Source organism: Stenella coeruleoalba (genome assembly GCF_951394435.1).
Source record: "Stenella coeruleoalba genome assembly, chromosome: 13".
NCBI classification, from domain to species: domain Eukaryota; kingdom Metazoa; phylum Chordata; class Mammalia; order Artiodactyla; family Delphinidae; genus Stenella; species Stenella coeruleoalba.
In genome coordinates this window covers 71,825,126-71,846,606 of record NC_137159.1, presented here as the reverse complement: position 1 = coordinate 71,846,606, position 21,481 = coordinate 71,825,126, and the positions used below count along the sequence as shown (strand labels likewise).

General features: G+C 38.0%; 1 protein-coding gene across 6 annotated transcripts in view; it reads right to left on the bottom strand.

Moving 5' to 3' along the window:
* ATAD2B (ATPase family AAA domain containing 2B) overlaps nt 1–21,481 on the bottom strand; it is a 151,144-nt gene that overhangs the window by 115,608 nt on the left and 14,055 nt on the right. For all 6 annotated transcript variants that reach the window (XR_013831073.1, XR_013831074.1, XM_079940979.1 and 3 more), the window contains exons 2-7: nt 13,810–13,961; nt 7,159–7,208; nt 6,652–6,805; nt 5,171–5,273; nt 3,660–3,768; nt 111–227 (exon numbers count right to left, since the gene is read on the bottom strand). Coding sequence is in view for 4 of the 6 variants with exons in the window: in XM_079940979.1 (XP_079797105.1) it covers nt 111–227; nt 3,660–3,768; nt 5,171–5,273; nt 6,652–6,805; nt 7,159–7,208; nt 13,810–13,961 (685 nt within the window). In the remaining 2 variants the exon portion in view is untranslated. The remainder of the gene's footprint in view (nt 1–110; nt 228–3,659; nt 3,769–5,170; nt 5,274–6,651; nt 6,806–7,158; nt 7,209–13,809; nt 13,962–21,481) is intronic.

The window sequence follows — 21,481 nt, the reverse complement described above, 5'->3', positions numbered from 1 at the left end:
CTATAAGAGATTTCATTCTTTTAAATTCAGCAACACTGATTTTTTTAAGGGGTGGAGTAGAATAAGCTACTCTACTACAAAAAGGAAAGAAGTTACTTAGAGTCTCTTACCTATTGGAGGTGCTTGGTATCGATCCACTGTTTTTCTTTGTCTCAAATTATATGGCCTATCGTTTTCTTCTCCTTCTGCCTCTTCAACCTCAATATCTCCATCTTCCTCTTGAGATTCTAGTTTCACACACACACACATACACACAAAATAAAATACTGTTTTAATCCACAAGGATTGGTCCACTCTAGAACTGAATATTTTTATTTTTATTTTATTCTTTCTGCACAAGTTAGCTTTAAAAATGTCAACATTGTATGATACAGCATAAATCAATACAATTAAAAATGAATCCTTGGGCTTCCCTGGTGGTGCAGTGGTTGGGAGTCCGCCTGCCGATGCAGGGGACACGGGTTCGTGCCCCGGTCCGGGAGGATCCCACATGCCGCGGAGCGGCTGGGCCCGTGAGCCGTGGCCGCTGGGCCTGCGCGTCCGGAGCCTGTGCTCCGCAGCGGGAGAGGCCACGGCAGTGAGAGGCCCGCGTACCGCAAAAGGGAAAAGAAAAAAAAAAAAAAAAAAAAAAAAGAAAAAATGAATCCTGATGGGGACTTCCCTGGTGGCACAGTGATTAAGAATCCACCTGCCAATGGAGGGGACACGGGTTCAATCCCTGGTCCAGGAAGAGATCCCGCATGTCGCAGGGCAACTAAGCCCCTGTGCCACAACTACCGAGCCTGTACTCTAGAGCCTGCGAGCCACAACTCCTGAGCCCTCGCACCACAACTACTGAAGCCCGCACGCCTAGAGCCCAGAGCCCATGCTCCACAATAAGAGAAGCCACCTCAATGAGGGGCCTACGCACCACAACTAAGAGTGGCCCCAGCTCACCACAGCTAGAGGGGGCCTGCGTGCAGCAACGAAGACCCAACGCAGCCAAAAAAATAATAATAATAATAAACATTTTAAAAAACTTAGAGTAAGCTTTCAGATGTCATGAGTAAGTTGTAAAGTCCTTTGCATTTTTAGTTTCTTATTTCACTGAGCATGGCTGACAGTTTTAACATTTTTTTCAATGTCTTAATATGACTGTGTTATAGTGACAATTCCTGTGGTTAAAAAGTTAATCATAAAGTACATTGCATTTGAGGACCATAAGCTTATAAAGTTTCACCAGACTTTTATTTTAAACTATAAATAGATGTCACATTATAGCTATAGCCAAACTGCCTTTTTTTTTTTTTTTTTTAAATTTATATTTTTGGGCCACGCCGGGCAGCATGTGGAATCTCAGTTCCCCCACCAGGGATTGAACCCATGCCCCCTGCATTGGAAGCACAGAGTCTTAACCACTAGACTGCCAGGGAAGTCCCCCAAACCACATTTTAAAAATAAACTTTTAGAATTTATGTACATTATAATTTACTTTTTATTTATTTATTTATTTTAAAATTTAGTTTTGGCTGCGTTGGGTCTTCATTGCTGCGTGTGGGCTTTCTCTAGTTGTGGTGAGCAGGGGCTACTCTTTGTTGTGGTGCACAGGCTTCTCATTGTGGTGGCTTCTCCTGTTGTGGAACACGGGCTCTAGGCATGCTGGCTTCAGTAGTTGTGGCTCGAGGGCTCTAGAGCGCAGGCTCAGTAGCTGTGGCGCACGGGCTCAGTTACTCCACGGCATGTGGGATCTTCCCAGACCAGAGATCTAACCTGCGTCCCTGCCCTGGCTGGTGGATTCTTAACCACTGCACCACCAGGGAAGTCCCGTAATTTATTTTTTAAATGTATAGCTAGGTGAATTATCATAAAGTGATCACTCATGTCAAGGCATAAACTATTACCAATACCCCAGAAATCTACTTTATGCTCTCTCTCAATCCCTGCCTGAATTTTTCTACCAAAATGACTAATCTGTGTTTACCTGTTGTCAACAGGCCTAACAAATCATTATACTGCCAACAAAAATTGCTCTTGCTGTAAGATAATTATCCTTTAAGCATTTTTTTTGAACTATCAAGTAGTATGTGAATATTGACCTTATTCAGTGGTTAATTGGGCATTGAATGAAGTGTGCTGTAATAAAGTTTTGAGTCATTCTATTATTGCTTTGTATGACCAAAAAGGTAATAAAAAAGACTGAAAGGTCATAGGTAAATCAGGAGCTCAAATATGATCATATTGATATATTTAGCAGAGAACTAATATTTTTAAGAAAGGCATTTTCTTTTACATCTGTCATTTTTTTAATTAATTAATTAATTTAATTTGGGCTGCGTTGGGTCTTCGTTGCTGCACGCGGGCTTTCTCTAGTTGCGGTGAGCGGGGGCTACTCTGGAGCATGGGCTCCAGGAGCGCGGGCCTCAGTAGTTGTGGCGCACGGGCTTAGTTGCTCCACGGCATGTGGGATCCTCCCGGGCCAGGGCTCGAACCTGTGTCCCCTGCATTGGCAGGCGGATTCCCAACCACTGTGCCACCAGGGAAGCCCCTAAATGTTTATTATTAAGTTATAGAGAGAATCAGTAAATACAGTATTACTTAACTAAATAACACTATAAATCACTTGCACCCAAATAAGTTTCCTTAAACCTTCAAAAAAATTACTTTTTGAAAAAAAACCTTGCATTATTTATTATGGGAAGAAATTCTATACATGGCAAATCTACTCTGGGAAATCTACAAAGATGTTCAGTTAAAGATAAGGCAAAAATCACATTATAAATCTGTCTCACCTATACTGATTTTCTCCAAAGGAAGCAATATAGAGGTCTAGCTGTAACAACAATAATATCTGCTCAATAAAATACCTTCATTAGAAATATCACCTCTTCAAAACTTGCTAATAATATATTAATTACAGAATTTGAGAAATAAACCCATTCTTCTCCATCTAAGCTACACAAATAGTAGAACTAATAAGGTTCCCTGGTGAAATACAACTACCTTGCATTTACAGTACACCAAATCTTCTGAAAATCCATTTTAATAAAGAAGGTTAACACCTACAGAATTAAATCCTATGGATGCACTGGTCATCAATTTATAATCCTTGGGGCAAACGTGCTTTCATCTGTTCCCAGCTCCAGCCCGACAACTCCAGTCAGGATTCATCAATTCAAAACCCAGACAGGCCTCAGAAAAGAGCAGTACAACTCCCTCCACTAGTTCTGGCTGTCTCTCTTTACTGTACCATTTACTACTCCTCTGTCCATAACTAAATTTGAGACCCAAATAATCCGAGATTTAGAGGCTATGGATAGAAGGTGGCTATGGACAGAGACTTTCAGTTAGAACGTACCTAAATACAAAAGAGGCCTCACCTAACACGCAAATCAGCCCATGGCAAATGCTACACCAGATTAGGTCACTTAAGGACTACCAATAGCTACTAATAAGATATATTACATAACAATGCACAGTGTACAGCAAAGGCATTTTTCTAAATGAAGAAAATGAATACTCAGAAATGCCAATGGAATAAAAATTATTCCAAATTATGTAACATAGACCTCTAAAGCCAAAAATCACCCATCCAGCAATATTACACATATATTACTTGTACATATTTTCTTCGCTCCCACCTGAACTTTATAGTATTTATTTCATAAGGTGCTTTCACAAACCTTCTTCTTCACCCTCAGTAGAGACTTCATGATGATTTTGTATCCCATAACTATTTCTTCTCAGTGACTTTCTTCGCCTTTTCACTCTTGAATACATATCCATGTTTTCCTTTTAAAGAGAGAAATCTGTCAAATATTAACATGAATTTTATTCCCAGCTATAAATATCATTAACCCAATGGGACATGCCCATTCAATAAAATTTACTGAGGACCTATTTGCAAGGCAAAGATTCATGAAAATGGACCTTCCTGAATTCAATACATGTAAGAAACAAGAGGAAAAACAAATAAAACTTATAAAATATTTGAAAATGTAAAACTACAATGCCATGGACATACTTTCTCCCTTAAGCAAATTACAGCCTAGTAGGATAAAACAAGTCAAGTCACAGGTAACTATGAAAGAAAGTAGAGGGCTTCCCTGGTGGCGCAGCGGTTAAGGATCCGCCTGCCAATGCAGGAAACACGGGTTCGAGCCCTGGTCCAGGAAGATCCCACGTGCCACAGAGCAGCCAAGCCTGTGCACAACTATTGAGCCTGCGCTCTAGACCCCACGAGCCACGACTGCTGAGCCCACGTGCCTAGAGCCCATGCTCCACAACAAGAGAAGCCACCACAATGAGAAGCCTGCGCGCCACAACAAAGACTCAACGCAGCTGAAAATAAATAAATAAATAAAATTTATAAAAAGTAATAATAAAATAAAATAAACTAGAACAAGTTTAATGCCATAAATAAAGGTACATGGGCGTTCCCTGGTGGCCTAGTGGTTAGGATTCTGGGCTTTCACTGCTGTGCCCAGGGTTCAATCCCTGGTCAGGGAACTGAGATCCCACAAGCAAAAGGTACAGAAGAGTCTAGAATTCAAAAAGATTAATCCGCCCCTGCCGGCCGTGTTTGGGGGAGGAGGGGAGGAAGCATCTGAAAAGAGCCTTGAAACAAAGGTAGAACTGCATCAGGCCTTAACCAGAAGTATTAACAGGAATAAAAGATAGGAGAATAAGAATGATTCATTTATATTTGGGCAATGGTATGTGAGAAGATAAAGTTGAAACCAGATTATGAAGGTCAAGGTGATTTTAATTAATTCAGTACACATTATAAAACCATTAAAGGGACTTCCTTGTTGGTCCAGTGGTTAGGACTCTGCCCTCCCAATGAAGAGGGCACGGGTTCAATCCCTGGTGGGGAACTAAGATCCCACGTGCCGCACAGTGCCCAAAAAAAAGAAAAAAGACTGTTAAAGGTTCCGATGAGAAAAGTGACAGAATCAGAGGTGGACTTTAAGATGACCCTCTGCAGAAGTGTAGAGGGTCTTTTGGGGAAGGTTGTGGCAAGGGGGTTAAGGATAAAAGAAGAAAGAAAAGAATAAAATCCCAGATTAAACTGGAAACGAAGAAGGAACAATTCTGTTAATTCAAGAAAATCCAAATGCTGCTCTCTCTCTCTCTCAATTCCTCAGTCCAAATAAAAAATACGTGCAAAGGTTGTTAAAGTTAATATACTCACAAATTCTGTATCTGTCCACATTCGAAGCCGTTCTACTTCTCCTGATCGACGATTCCTTCTAATGTTTATATTGTCCATTTCCTGTAGTACAGCTTCAGCAGTACTACAATTATATAATAAAACTAGGGTTTAGACAACCATGGAATCAAACACTGTGTCATACATGTAAAAGAGCTCTTCGTCAACGCATAATTAAATCCTGATATGTAACTGTACCTAACATCCCAATTAATATCTGTTTCTGAACTGGCATCCACCAGAAGATAATGCCCCCAAAACAGATGGAAACAGGGAATTCTCTGGTGGTCCAGTGGGTATGACTCAGCACTTTCACTGCTGGGGCCCAGGTTCAATCCCTGGATGGGGAACTAAGATCCCACAAGCCATGCAGCACAGCCAAAAAAAAAAAAGATGGAATCAGAACATCTTCTACCTTAATATAACTTACAAATATAAGACCTTTGTTTGTAAGTCTGCAAATATTTAAATTCATAATGCTACTACAAATAACTGACTACCAGACTTAAGGCACTGAAAAAAAAAAATTCAAATCTTTTTACTTGAAGATGGTGTTAAAAATTGTATAGAAAAAAGGATTTGTAAAAAGTTTAAAGCTAATATAAGGTTAACTGAATAGATACTTTTAGAAATTAGAGGACATTGACATCCACAAAATATATGGTAACATTGGCACATTTGTTAAAAATTGGTGTTAAAAATTGTATAGAAAAAAGAATTTGTAAAAAGTTTAAAGCTAATATAAGGGTAACTGAATAGATACTTTTAGAAATTAGAGGACACTGACATCCACAAAATATATGGTAACATTGGCACATTTTATGTTTTAAACACACACATAGCCCAGATACTGATCTAAGTACTTAACGAATAATAACTAATTCTGACACTACCACTATAGAATAGAATATAATTTCTTCTCATTTCAAATAGCAATTACACTGACCTCACTTCTCCAGGCTACTGCAGTGATTAAGGAGGATGATTTATTAGCTGAGAAGAATAAAGTTTCATTGCATGTAGACACTGAACAGTCAGCTAGGCTACATCCAACATGTGCAGTCTCAAAAGACTTTCAATTCAGAATCTTGACTAAGTAAAACTATGCCTACTATATATCAATAATGAAACTTAATGCTGCTTGAAAATTGTCAAAAACACAAATGTTAAATGAGCAAATATTAAAGGACTATAGTAGTGAAGTCAAAATAAAATTACTTTTTATATTATCTATGCACAAGTGCTTTAAAAAGTATGAGAAAAAATGAGCTATCACATAAATTGTATTAAATGTAATAAAGTAACCAGAAACTGACAATCATTGCTAGCCATGGTTAATTCAAATTAAGTTTTTAAATAATTGTATTGATTGCTAAGTCAGTGCTTAAGTTACTTTTTAAAACATAACTGGCTTAAAAAAATCAACAGTTACATGAAACTGCTGACTGCAAAAGCATTCATACCTATTTACTAGTTGATCAAATAACAAACTCTGGTTCACGCTTTCAAATCTGTTTTTCCTGGAACGACAACTTTTTCTGACTTCCATGTCACCATTTATACAAGAAAGGTCCCCATCTCCCTTCTTTTCGCCTCGAAGGGGATGGCTTCGAAGGGCTACAAGAAGAGAGAAATTGCCATTTCAAAGTATAGAGTATAAAAAGAAAGAAAAAAAATCAAAAATTACTTTTAAAAGACTATAAAAAGCTTACTATAACCTCTTAAATGGCTTTAATATCCAAAATCTAAAATTTCTATAACTGTTTACAATCTGCTATAATAATTTAAATTATTTCAGTTGTACTGATTTCTCAGTGTTTAGCAATTACATATTTACCATGACTGAAATCCAGTCACTTCCAACAGTATACTTAGCATACTAGTAAATTACGCTATTTTACCCCACTTTAATACTCTTAACAACATTATAAGAATTTCAATACTAACCAGTTTCATAACAGAATACTCACATAAGCTACTATGTCCGTTTGGTAATGTAGCACCAGGCTGAGAAGTTAACCTAGAACACAATTATATTTAATACGCAAACACATCAACATTCATTTAAAGAAGCAAGAAATGCAAATACTGGTGGAATCATTTTAATCTTTAAAATGTCAGTAATGTAATATTACTTTTTTAAGAGTAAAGACATTTTTTTACCCTAAGACTGATAATATACCAATTAATAAAATATACTAGCTAAGAGTCGTTTCATTACTTCAAGAAAAGTTTTAATAACAGATTACAAACTGAACTTACTGTCTTCAACTCTATAAATTAAAATCCAATGAAAAGGCTTAAGCTTAATATGTATCATAAAGTCAGCTGACGCCATAAGTAACAATGGTCACAGACATTTACTATTGGTTTTTGTTGACAACATAAAATTCAAACAATGACAAAGTTATTCAAATGATAAACTGTAAGACGAAAAAAGTATTTGCACACCAACACCACTTAATAATTTCCTCAAAGTATTATATTACACATTCTAAACTAATAAATGAAAATTTAGCTAATTTCTCAAAATCTATTGCACAACTCTCCCTTTTGGTGGAGGAACAGAAATGTTAAGTCACTAGAAAGATACTTAAAGGGTCATTAAAACATGAAGACTTATGAAAAAAGTCACAGTACGCCTTACTATAATTAGAAATTCAAAACCAAAAGCTAAATTGTTACATAGTAAAAGAGCTATCAATTTAAACTTACTAGAGTATTTTTTGAAATATCCAACAATTATCGTTTTCAAAGAGTAAAAAAGGGGGGAGAGAGGACATTCAAAAAACAGTACATATGACTGTCATCCGCTTATCTATGTGGTTTGCACAACATTTTTTAACTAAAATATTCTAACATTTTTGGTTATTCCAGCATTCTTCATGTAAAATTATAAATGTTATAAATATTAATTATAAATGTCCCTGTCTAATAAAGGTCACAGATAGGATGACTAAAGGTATGAACAAAAACTATTCTGTGCCTTCAGACTATCAAAAACACAAAATAAAAAACTCCATCTCGGGCTTCCCTGGTGGCGCAGTGGTTGAGACTCCGCCTGCCGATGCAGGGGATACGGGTTCATGCCCCGGTCCGGGAAGATCCCACATGCCACGGAGCGGCTGGGCCCGTGAGCCGTGGCCACTGAGCCTGCGCGTCCGGAGCCTGTGCTCCGCAACGGGAGAGGCCACAGCAGTGAGAGGCCCATGTACCACAAAAAATAAATAAACTCCATCCCTCCTTTCCCCATAAAAACAACATAACCATCTTGTTCTAATATACTACCTCTTAGAAAGTATTTCATTTTTAGCACCTTTATATACAAATACGCAATCCTCCTGGTATATGAGTTTGACTCTAAAGTAATAGAATTGATGTGTTAACAGGTCATTCCTTAGAAGATTATACATGTGGAATTCCCTAGAATCACTCTTAAAATCCACTTAAAACCACATAGAAAAATAATAAATATAGTTTGGCTTTGGACCCAATATAACATTAACTCAGTTTAATCACTTAATTCACAAGTCTTGGCTCCATATGAATTTTAGCTGTATGTAAGACTAAATGGTTGGAATTTTACACACTTAAATTATTCAAAAGAGTTCGTGCCCGGTCCGCGAAGATCCCACATGCCGCAGAGCGGCTGGGCCCGTGAGCCATGGCCACTGAGCCTGCGCGTCCGGAGCCTGTGCTCCGCAACGGGAGAGGCCACAACAGTGAGAGGCTCGCGTACCGCAAAAAAAATAAAAAAAAGAAGACAGTGCTTAATTGGCTTTTATTTCATTGCTAATGAAAGATCTATTTTAAGGTGGGGGGAGAAAAAAACTTGTTCTTCAATCAATCCAATTACCAATTATAGTTTATTGTCATCATTTTACAATTATCATTTCTCTTTATAAAAAGGAGAAAAAGAAGGAGATAGAATATGAAATACTTGGGTATGAAAATAGAGAATATTGGGATTTTAAGGGTTGGTCTGCCTATACAATAATAAAGGTACCTAAAAAGTCTCTTAAATCAAGGTTGCCAAAAATTAATCACTTAAAATGTAACCAGGTGGGTTCACTGCTTAAATTAATCCTCTAATAAATCCTTTATGATTATGAAGTCTCTTTTATTTTTAAAAGAGGCTGCGACAAAAATAAACTCAAAATGGATTAAAGGCCTAAATGTAAGGCCAGACACTATAAAACTCTTAGAAGAAAATACAGGCAGAACACTCTGTGACATAAATCACAGCATCCTTTTTGACCCACCTCCTAGAGAAATGGAAATAAAAACAAATTAATAAACAAATGAGACCTAATGAAACTTCAAAACTTTTGCACAGCAAAGGAAACAAGACGAAAAGACAACCCTCAGAATGGGAGAAAATATTTGCAAACAAATCAACAGACAAAGGATTAATCTCCAAAATATACAAGCAGCTCATGCAACTCAATATCAAAAAAAACAAACAACCCAATCCAAAAATGGGCAGAAGACCTAAACAGACATTTCTCCAAAGAAGGTATATATACAGTTTGCCAACAAACACGTGAAAGAATGCTCAACATCATTAATCATTAGAGAAATGCAAATCAAAACTACAATGAGGTATCACCTCACACCAGTCAGAATGGCCATCAACTAAAAATCTACAAACAATAAATGCTGGAGAGGGTGTGGAGAAAAGGGAATTCTCTTGCATGTAAATGATACAGCCACTATGGAGAACAGTATGGAAGTTCCTTAAAAAACTAAAAATAGAACTACCATATGACCCAGCAATCCCACTACTGGGCATACCCTGAGAAAACCATAATTCATAAAGAGCCATGTACCACAATGTTCATTGCAGCTCTATTTACAGTAGCCAGGACATGGAAGCAACCTAAGTGTCCAACAACAGATGAATGGACAAAGAAGATGTGGCACATACATACAATGGAATATTACTCAGCTATAAAAAGAAATGAAACTGAGTTATTTGTAGTGAGGTGGATGGACCTAGAGACTGTCATACAGAGTGAAGTTAAGTCAGAAAGAGAAAAAAAAATACCATATGCTAACACATATATATGGAATCTAAAAAAAAAAAAGGTCATGAAGAACCTAGGGACAGGACGGAAATAAAAGCGCAGACCTACTAAGAGAAGAGACTTGAGGACAGGGGGAAGGGGAAGGGGAAGCTGGGACAAACAGAGAGTGGCATGGACATATATACACTACCAAATGTAAAATCGATAGCTAGTGGGAAGCAGCCGCATAGCGCACAGAGAGATCAGCTTGGTGCTCTGTGACCACCTAGAGGGGTGGGATAGAGAGGGTGGGAGGGAGGGAGATGCAAGAGGGAGGAGACATGGGGATATATGTATATGTATAGCTGATTCACTTTGTTATAAAGCAGAAAGTAACACACCACTGTAAAGCAATTATACTCCAATAAGATGTTAAAACAAGGGGGGGAGGGGGTGTGGGTGCGGGATATTTCACTATATCTCTGTATCCTAAATTTTTTAAATGGAGACAGTATCACTCTGCATTAGATAATTATTACATTAAAAGTTTCTAGGGCTTCCCTGGGGGTGCAGTGGTTGAGAGTCCGCCTGCCGATACAGGGGACACGGGTTCGTGCCCCAGTCCGGGAAGATCCCACATGCCACGGAGCAGCTAGGCCCGTGAGCCATGGCCACTAAGCCTGCGCGTCCGGAGCCTGTGCTCTGCAACGGGAGAGGCCACAACAGTAAAAGGCCCACGTACCGCAAAAAAAAAAAAAAAAAAGTTTCTACACCTTTAATTATGTGAAGCACACTGCAAATGCAATATCAGACTCAAAAATCATTACTTATTCTCCCTTTCCCACATAAACCCAAGGCATTCAATAATTTATGAGAATTTTAAACCTCAATTCAGCAAAATCAATCATTTGAAAAGACTTTAACCACTACCAGCCTTCATTCTAATGAGCCTCAGCAGTGGTGATTACATTTCTGCCTCACCTCACTACTCCCTCATCATCTGACCACAAAACAAAATTTTGGGGACTTCCCTGGCAGCACAGTGGTTAAGAATCCGCCTGCCGATGCAAGGGACACGGGTTCGAGCCCTGGTCCAGGAAGAACCCACATGCCGTGAAGCAACTAAGCCCGTGCACCACAACTACTGAGACCGCACTCCAGAGCCCACAAGCCACAACTACTGAGCTTGCATGCCACAACTACTGAGCCCACGCGCCTAGAGCCCATGCTCCACAACAAGAGAATCCACTACAATGAGAAGCCCACACACTGCAACAAAGAGTAGCCCCCGGTTGCCGCAACTAGACAAAGCCCACACGCAGCAACGAAGACCAAACGCAGCCAAAAATAAATAATTTTTTTTAAAAAAACATAAATAAATAAGTTATTTCACCAATCAACAGTAGTTTCTTTAAAGAATTTAGTGGTTGTTGGGCTCCCGTGGTGGTGCAGTGATTAAGAATCCAATGCAGGGGACACGGGTTTGAGGCCAGGTCCAGGAAGATCCCACATGCCACGGAGCAACTAAGCCTGTGCGCCACAACTACTGAGCCTGCACTCTAGAGTCTGCAAGCCACAACTACTTAGCCTGTGTGCCACAACTAGTGAAGCCCATGTGCCTAGAGCCTGTGCTCCACAACAAGAGAAGCCACCGCAATGAGAAGCCCGCGCACCGCAATGAAGAGTAGGCCCCGCTCACTGCAACTAGAGAAAGCCCCGCATGCAGCAACGAAGACCCAACGTCGTAAATAAATAAACTAACTAAATAAATAACTTGTTTTAAAAAAAAGAATATAGTGGTTGTTAACAAAGTTCTTTAGGATTCATTATTTTTCATAGGTAATACTAATTTTTATCTATATTCAATTTTCCTCCAATGAACTGTATTTTAACAAATTATTTTTGTGAAAGAACTTTTGTGAAAGTCATTTTACCTTAGATGCTCTTAAGACTTTAGAGTACCAAAACAAAGGAATTAGGATTCTCAGGTTCATGACATAAAAATTAATACAACCCTTCAAACAAATCCTGATTTTTGTATTTATACTATCTCAAAATCTAAAATATCTTTAACTACAAGTTTCCCTAAAATTCAATTATGTTGAATCTGATAGGTCAAACCTATCAGATTTCTTTTCAGGTCATCTGAAACACTAAGAGTCTAATTCTAACAGTGTAGCACTTAATCACATCCCTTGATGAAAGTTTAACTCAAAAAACTTTTAAAATTGTGTGACCTGCTAAACATTATTCTCCTGCCAAAAAAAAAAAAAAACCAGTAAATTTTATTAGTATTCATTATTTCTTAAGCTTTTTATTCAAAATGTACTTAGTATTTTTTAAAGGAATATCAAACTCTAAGGTACCTAAATGGAAGCAAAACTCTCTCCCCTCAAAAGAATTTTAAGCCTTTTTACATGAAAGACATGATCAAGATTAATTTACATAAAAGATTTGAGTGGATAAGATGTGGGAAATCTACGGTATCAGAGACTTACACCTGAATTAAACTGTTAAAATTATCTTACAATTAAAGGTCAAACTTTTAACACTACAAGAACACTTTTTAGAGCATTTACTAGAAAAAGAAGCTTGATTCACTCATTTAATAAATACAGGATACAGATTACAACAGATAGATCAAGTGTAGAAGTGTAATTAAAGGGCTGTACTTATTTTAAGTAACATCATTATAGTTATCTGGATCTGTTTCATCTCACAGATGAAGGAGTATGGTAAAGTTAAAAAAAAAAATCAATAGACTATGATTCACATAATCTACTTAACTCCCAGACAATGCAAAATTTAAATTTTTAAATACATATTAAAATAGGTAAAGACTCTTTAGAGACTAGTAAATGTACAATGCCTGTCAAAATCTATATAACTGCAAAGATTATTTTCATTAAAGCCTAAGAGTATCCCGAATTTACCTACACACATAAAATCAAAATATTGTCAAAAGGGAATTCCCTTTTACTTCTGGTTTGCAGTTGGCACATCATCAGCACTTCTACATCAAACACTGGAAAAAAGAGAAGCTAAAGACTCTAAGCTCAAAATTTAAATCTTTTCTGAGTGTGCATACACCTATCCTATCTACATTAAATTAGTACCACTTACTTTGGTTAAGTGAGTAAAATTGTTTTCTAATACATATCAAAACAGACACAAAGCAAATTTAAGTTGAAAACAACCAGATAGATGAAAAGATTTCTTTAAAAATTAATTTAGATTTTATTACATTTTAGTATACCAATTCAAGTGGAATACTTAATTTTAGGAAGGGGAGATTTTATCTTATTTTCAAGTAAAAAATATAATTTTAACCATATGTTTTTACTTAAATTTTCAGGACTATAAACACGTCTGCACATTCAAGATCTATCAAAATTCTTATTGTTTTAGTAATATTAGTTTCTATTACATACTACATATATTTTTGGCATATTTAGAGAAAATAAAATTACATACAGAAATTATAAAATAAGCTTAATACAATTTATAAGTATTTCTAGCCAGGTAGCTTTACAATTTAAGAAAATTAGCAATTATCAGCCCTGAATCATGTCAAATAATTCATGAAAAAACAATGGAGGAGTTCTCCATTCTCACCTGGCCTGTCCAGTTGATATGTTCCATTCCTCTCGCTGACCAGTACTTCGTGATTTTGATTTGTCTTTGCAAACAGAATCAGGTTGTTTCAAAGTGCGTTTGGCTGGAGGAGACACATGGCTATCACTTAAACTACCATCGACTTCAGCTTTCTGAAAGACAAAGTTTAAAATGTATTTATTATCCTATTAAAATTCACAGAATTCTTAAATTCTTGGATAAAGTACAGTGCTTATTCAACCAATAAACATTTACTGAAGGAATCTCTCTACAAGTGTAGCAAAACGTAATAATCTATAAATACAGAAACAAAAAAGTTAGAAAGATAAATTTATCCTCAGAAAAGTATGTTTAGTTTGTTTTTATTTTAAAATAGTTTCAAGCCTACAGAATGTGTAGATACAACTTTTTATGACATGATTCATCATTCCTCTCCTAAATACTCCAGTGTGTAACTCCCAAAATTAGAACACTCTGCCATATTAGCATCATTCAACCCTCCCAATTAGGAAATCATCATTGATATAACACAGAGCCAGTCCACAGACACATTCAAATTTTATCAAATGTCCCAAAAAGGTCTCTCTTTCCTTTCTGGTTCAGGATCCTAACCAGGAACATATACTGTATGTACTTATCAGATCTCCTCGGTCTCCTTCTATCTGGAACAATCCTTTAGTCTTTCCCCATTTTCATGCCCTTGACTGTAAAGAATATAGGCTTTTTATTTTCCAGGATGACTATCAGTCTGGGTCAGTCAAAGGTGGTTCCTGCTTGGCTCCTCATCCCCTTTGTGATGTGGGCATCTACCTGATGTTCCTCATAACCCAAGTCAGGCCATAACATTCATAGAAAGAATATACAGACATGATATTATGCATACTATACCTACCCATCATTAGGTATAACCTTGATCACCTAGTCAAGTTGGTGTCTGCCAGGTTTCTCCACCGTAAAGTCACTATTTTTCCCTTTGTATTTGATTAGTTTATGTGAAATCATTCTGATAATTCACCAATATCCTGTTCCTCAACAAACCTCCACCCACTAGCCACAGCATTCATTGACTACTCTTGCCTTTATCCAATACCATCATGGTGGTAATTATCTAATCGTATCACTCCTATATGTTTTAGTTGGCATCCTACTTTAAAGGATTTTCTTGGGATTTCCCTGGTGGTCCAGTGGTTAAGAATCTGTCTTGCAATGCAGGGGACACCGGTTCAATCACTGGTCAGGGAACTAGGATCCCACAGGCCACGGGGCAACTAAGTCCTCGCACTCTGAAGCCCACGCACCACAACTAATGAGCCCGTGTGCCACAACTAGAGAGAAGCCTGCACACCGCAACAAAAGATCCTGAGTGCCACAACTAAGACCCGACGCAACCAAAAAATAAATAAAAAGAATTTTCCCTCCCCAACCCTCCTTACTCAATTCAGTCACTCATTTATTTGTATCAGTATGGATTCATGGATTCTTACTTTATTCTGTGGGTTTTAATCCATTACTCTATTTCTTTGCTCAAATTATACAAGATTTGGCCATCAGGAGCCCTCTCAAAGTGGTTCCAATATTCTTTTGACATGTCCCCATCATTTTGAGTACTTCCTTACTTTCTGGCACAAAAGAAATCTGTAGGCTCATCTAGTACTCTCCCTTCCTGATCCTAGAAATTAAGCTCAGGTTCCTTTCAGGCAAGGATAGTATTCAGAAATCAAGATCTGGGCACTAGGTGTGCTCAATGTTACTGGAGTTTCACTGCTATTGAGTCCTCTCAGCAGAGAAAGCTAGGAAATATATTAATTTATATTGATACATAGAAATATAGACATCTATACCTATTTCTTTATCTGTGCATAAATAATAATTGAAAAAATGTGTGTACACCAATGCGTTCAACTAATTCCATACCTTAAGTTTCTTTCTAGACTTGCCCTTTTTATGTTTGTTTGTAAGTCCTTTCCAATGAGAAACACGGCTTCCATTATCTTCAAATACATTTATTCATTTGCTCTTTCAATTAATTAATTTGTTTAATGTAACCAATCTCTCAACCCGAGACCTCCATCCAACATGCTTCCGCTAATCCCTCCCTAGCTTCATGTCTTCAAACTAGGGGAGTCACTGTCTCTGAGGAGAAGCTTTCCTCTTCGCCACCCAATTCCTTGGATGCTGGATAGGTGGGGAAGAGAGTGCAGGAAAGGGTTCCCTTTTCTTTAGAGAAGATTTAATTCATATGCTAATACTTTATCACTTAAGATTATCGATCAGTATTTCAAAAGCATGTATGATCATTTTCAATATACTACCATTTAAACATTTTTGAGTTATTTCCCTTTATGCTACAAATTTCTTTTAAGAAAAATATATAGGGACTTCCCTGGTGGCGCAGTGGTTAAGAATCCGCCTGCCAATGCAAGGGACACAGGTTCGAGCCCTGGTCCGGGAAGATCCCACATGCTGCGGAGCAACTAAGCCCGTATGCCACAACTACTGAGCCTGCGCTCTAGAGCCCACGAGCCACAACTGAGCCCACGTGCCTAGAGCCCGGGCTGCACAACAAGAGAAGCCATCGCAACAAGAAGCCTGCGCACCACAACAAAGAGCAGCCCCCTCTCGCCGCAACTAGAGAAAGCCCACGTGCAGCAACGAAGACCCAATGCAGCCAAAAATAAATAAATTTATTTTAAAAAAAGAAAAAATATAAAAGCTATCCATTTCATAAATGTCATTTCTGTATCATATGTTCCCAAAGCAACACAACTACATTACACAGTCAAAATGTAGCCACTCGCAAACATGAGAAATACTTGCAATATACGTTTAAAGGTATCCAAGTATAACCTATAGAATTAATATCCACTTACTAAAATGTTTTTCACAAAAAGACCAATTTTTTATTTTGTGCTGTAATACAATTTACCATGAACTAGTTTTAAAGCCACAAGACCACGTTTCGTACTAAACGGCACAAAGGAAAAAACAATTAGAAATTCAAACATCAAACTGTCTATAAGTAAGGATAATAAACATGTTAGTTGTGTAACATACACCTCCGCTTATTAGTTTAAGTTCCCCAGAAAAACTGGTTAGCTACTTCCAAACCATCCCACGTAGAGGTGGGAAAAACCATTTAAGATGCAATTCAATCATGTAATAGTATTTAACAGTAAACATGCTTAATGTACTTAAGAAATGGATGTTTCTTTTTTTTTTTTACTTTATTTATTTATTTTTTAGCTGTGTTGGGTCTCAGTTGTGGTGCACGGGCTCTTCATTTGAGGCATGCGGGCTTCTCTCTAGTTGTGGTGTGCGGGCTCCAGAGCACGTGGGCTCGGTAGTTGCAGCACACGGGCTTAGTTGCCCCATGGCATGTGGGATCTTAGCTCCCCGACCAGGGATCGAACCTGCGTCCCCTGCATTGGAAGGCAGATTCTTAACCACTGGACCACCAGGGAGGTCACAGAAATGGGCTTTTTAAAATTGTATTATTTCACTTCCTCAGGCCCTTGCCTTCTCCAACCCCACCCTTAACAGAGTAAATAGAGAAGCTCAGACATAAGTTAACTAACTCTAGCCCAAGGTCATATAGCTAACAAATGACTGACAGAACTTGAGAAAAAAAAAAACCCTAGAATTTAGGTCCTTCCATTCCTAATATTGTTCTCTGTCTACTACCTCAGACACTCCGCCCTAGAATATTTATAAAATACCAAGTTTAAAGTGTGCCTCAAAGGTCATCTTACTCAACTACTGATCCAAGACTTGATCAGCCTCTACATTTGTCACTTCAAATGTGCTCCACCCATGACCCATCCAATCAGAAACCATTTTTGACAAGATTCCCCAGATAATTCTTATATACGTTAGTTCGAAAAGCATTACTATATAACATATTCAACAAATAAGTCACTGAGGAAGCACTGTCATATGTTCTAAGCTAAGACATATTTGTGAATAAAGAACCTGATACCTGTAAACTACTTTACCAATTTAGATAGTCCAGGCCAGCATTACTCCTAATCAAACCTCACCACTCATCCTTCAAGACCCATCTGTTCCTCAAAATCTTACCTGAAGAATCTAACCTAAAGTGACCTTTTTCCCTCTGCTAGCTGCAACTCTACATTTTGGCACTTCATTATATTCAATTTAGCATTATATATTTACTTTTTTTTTTTTTTTGCGGTACGCAGGCCTCTCACTGTTGTGGCCTCTCCCGTTGTGGAGCACAGGCTCTGGACGCGCAGGCTCAGTGGCCATGGCTCACGGGCCCAGCCGCTCCGCGGCATGTGGGATCTTCCCGGACCAGGGCACGAACCCGCGTCCCCTGCATCGGCAGGCGGACTCTCAACCACTGCGCCACCAGGGAAGCTCCTTATTTACCATCTTTAAAGTGTCACATCCAAGTCTTGACATTCAAGCAAGATTTTAAGTTCTTTAATTATAAAAAATAGCAAGATTTTAAGTTCTTTAATTATAAAAAATACCCTACTTCTTTTTAATTCCACAATACCAAGAAAAAAAAAGGCAAGACTTTCCCAAGTTTGTTCTGTAAATTAATAGAAATTATTAGGAGAAACAAAGGAAGGCTCATGGACAAATAAATTTGAGAAACAATGAGGTCCAAGGTTTTTTGCTTCAGGACTTGTAATAGTCTTTAGTATGTTAATATGCAGGGATTTCCCTGGCAGTCCAGTGGTTAAGACTCCAGGCTTCCAATGCAAGGGGCTTGAGTTCAATCCCTGGTCAGGGAACTAAGACCCCACATGCCGCGAGGTGCCGCCAAAAAAAAAAAAAGTTAACATGCAGTATAGCTCTAAGTATGGAAGACAGTATATAACATTTCACAAGCTTATTTGATCAAGCTCTTTTTTCATGGAGCATCTGTACGTACTGAAGTTTCACAAACACACTCTGAGAATAAGTACTATGTACTTATTAAATTAAAGACAAAATAGTAAAATATTTGAAGTCTAGCCATTTTTTTAAATAATGTGAGTTATTATATAACTCTTTGAATATTGATTTAAATGAGTTTGTGTTTATTTATTACTCATTCTCTCATGTTCTACTGGCTTTTTACAGTTGCATTCAGGAGTGTCTCTCAAAGTGTTGTCCACATACTACCTGAATCATAAAGCACCTGACTTCTCATTAAACAAACATAACCTGCTAAACTAGAGTTCTGGAGGTGGGATATTTTAAATGAGGGCCTCTGAATGATTCTTAGTACACGAAAGTCTGAGGACCTCTGGCATATAAAACAGTTCAAGTATAATATGACACACATCATCCTAACTGCTGCACTACACTACTGTACCACTCTTACAATGAAAGGGTTTCAGTCGTGACTTGGCTCAGTGACAGAGACCTCAGAATAAATAGCATTACAAAAGATTCCTTCCCTCCAAAGAAATACAGGGATTTAAATAAAGCAAATAACCAAAATGTAAATACTACAAAATAATTACTTCAACACCATTTAATTAACTTCAAGCTTTGGGAAAGTTTTTACCTACAAACCTGATACTAACAGTTCACCTTTAATAGGATGATCATAATGCTCAACTTTAACTTCTTCAAAGCATTTTACTAGTTAATTATAACCTAACCCTTTGAGGGAAGGCGTTGCCAGTTTCAGGACAAAAATATTTAAGAGAGATTATGCAACCTACCCAGAGTCATTTAGCAATATGTGTCAGAGTGATTACAATCCACGAGCAGGAAAGGCATCTCAAACTAAGGGAATAATTTCATTTAACAAACATTTGTTAAGGACCTACTGGGTACATAAGACATGGGGGTTGGGGGCGAGATGGTAAAAAAAAGAGTAAAACCTACTTACAACCCAATACACAATCTGTTGAGTTCACAAACAGTCACAGTAATGATATACGGCATATTATACTAAGTACTATAGTAGAAATACACAATTCTCTGAAAGCAAAAAATGATAACTGCTAACAGAGATGAAGGAAGACATCATAAATCACGTGGACTTTATTTTGTAACAGTAATGTAACACGTAGAATGGTCAGAGGAACATGATTCAAGGATGAGATAACTTCCAAGAGAAGTGTAAGAGTAACAGTGTCAAATACTACAGAAAGTAAAAGTACAATGAAAAGTTAAGTCATCCCCACCTAAGTGACTTTTTCTCTTAAACTCTAACCTTCTAAAATCAGGCAGAAAATTTTTCCAATTTACAGAAATGATTTTCTCCTTGAGTCTTCAGTTTCTTAAACCATACTCATCAGCTACCACAAATACTGAACACGATTCTACCATAAATCTTGTAAAAATAGGTAAAAAATGTTGAAAATAATAAAACAGAGAAGAATTTATGCTGCCCTGGTTTTCAGGGAAGGCTGCCTGCCCGGATCACAATTTGTCAGAAATCCAGAACCTGTACTTCAATGTAAAGACAAAAAGAATGTACCCAAGTAGAGCATTAAAAAATGAAAAATTCAAGGAAATAAGTGAATTAGCAGACCAATAGATTAATTCAAGTCTTGATGATGGCCTCATACAGAATTGTAAAAGCAGAAAATAAGAAATTGATTACATAAAGCTGAATAACTAAAATATTAGTAATACCAATATTCAAAATAAAGACTGGGCAGGTGTAAAAAGTGGATTTTGTGTTTTAGGAGCTATGGAGGAAGGTGGGGGGACGGGAGGCATATGTTGACGGGAGAAATGTAACAGTGAATTCCAATTTTGAAAATAAGGTTTAGAATTCTAGCCAGAAATCTAGGGAGATGTCTATCAGACTGTCAGAAATGCAGTTCTGAGATAGAGTGATGTGAGGACTAGAGATAGATATGAAATTGTAATAAAAGCGTCACAGGTAATAATATATAGAAAAAAAAACAAGAGGGCAAAAGTCAAAACCTTGGGCTTCCCTGGTGGCGCAGTGGTTGAGAGTCCCCCTGCCGATGCAGGGGACACGGGTTTATGCCCTGGTCCGGGAAGATCCCACATGCCGCTGAGCGGCTGGGCCCGTGAGCCATAGCCGCTGAGCCTGTGCTCCGCAACGGGAGAGGCCACAACAGTGAGAGGCCCGCGTACCGCAAAAAAAAAGACAAAAAAGTCAAAACCTTTAAAAAATGCCTACATTAAAGGGATAGGCAGAAAGGATCTCATATAAACTAAAGAAAAATACAGTGTCTCACTCTAACAGGGGGAGTGGAAGTTGGTTACAAAAAGACTAAACAATGGGGCTTCCCTGGTGGTGCCGTGGTTAAGAATCCACCTGCCAATGCAAGGGACAAGGGTTCAAGCCCTGGTCCGGGAAGACCCCACATTCCACGGAGCAGCTAGGCCTGTGTGCCACAACTACTGAGCCCACATGCCACAACTACTGAAGCCCATGTGCCTTAGAGCCCGTGCTCTGCAACACGGAGAAGCCACCGCAATGAGAAACCCGCACACCGCAAGAAATAGTAGACTCCCGCTCACGGCAACTACAGAAAGCCCACACCCAGCAATGAAGACCCAACACAGCAATGAAGACCCAACACAGCCAAAACACAGTCCACGTACCAAACGCACACCAAAAAAAGTAAATAAATTAAATAAATTAATTAAATTTAAAAAACAAAAAGACTAAACAGGATGAAAGCTGATAAACATGTGGATTGGTAATTAGGAGGTCACTGTAACT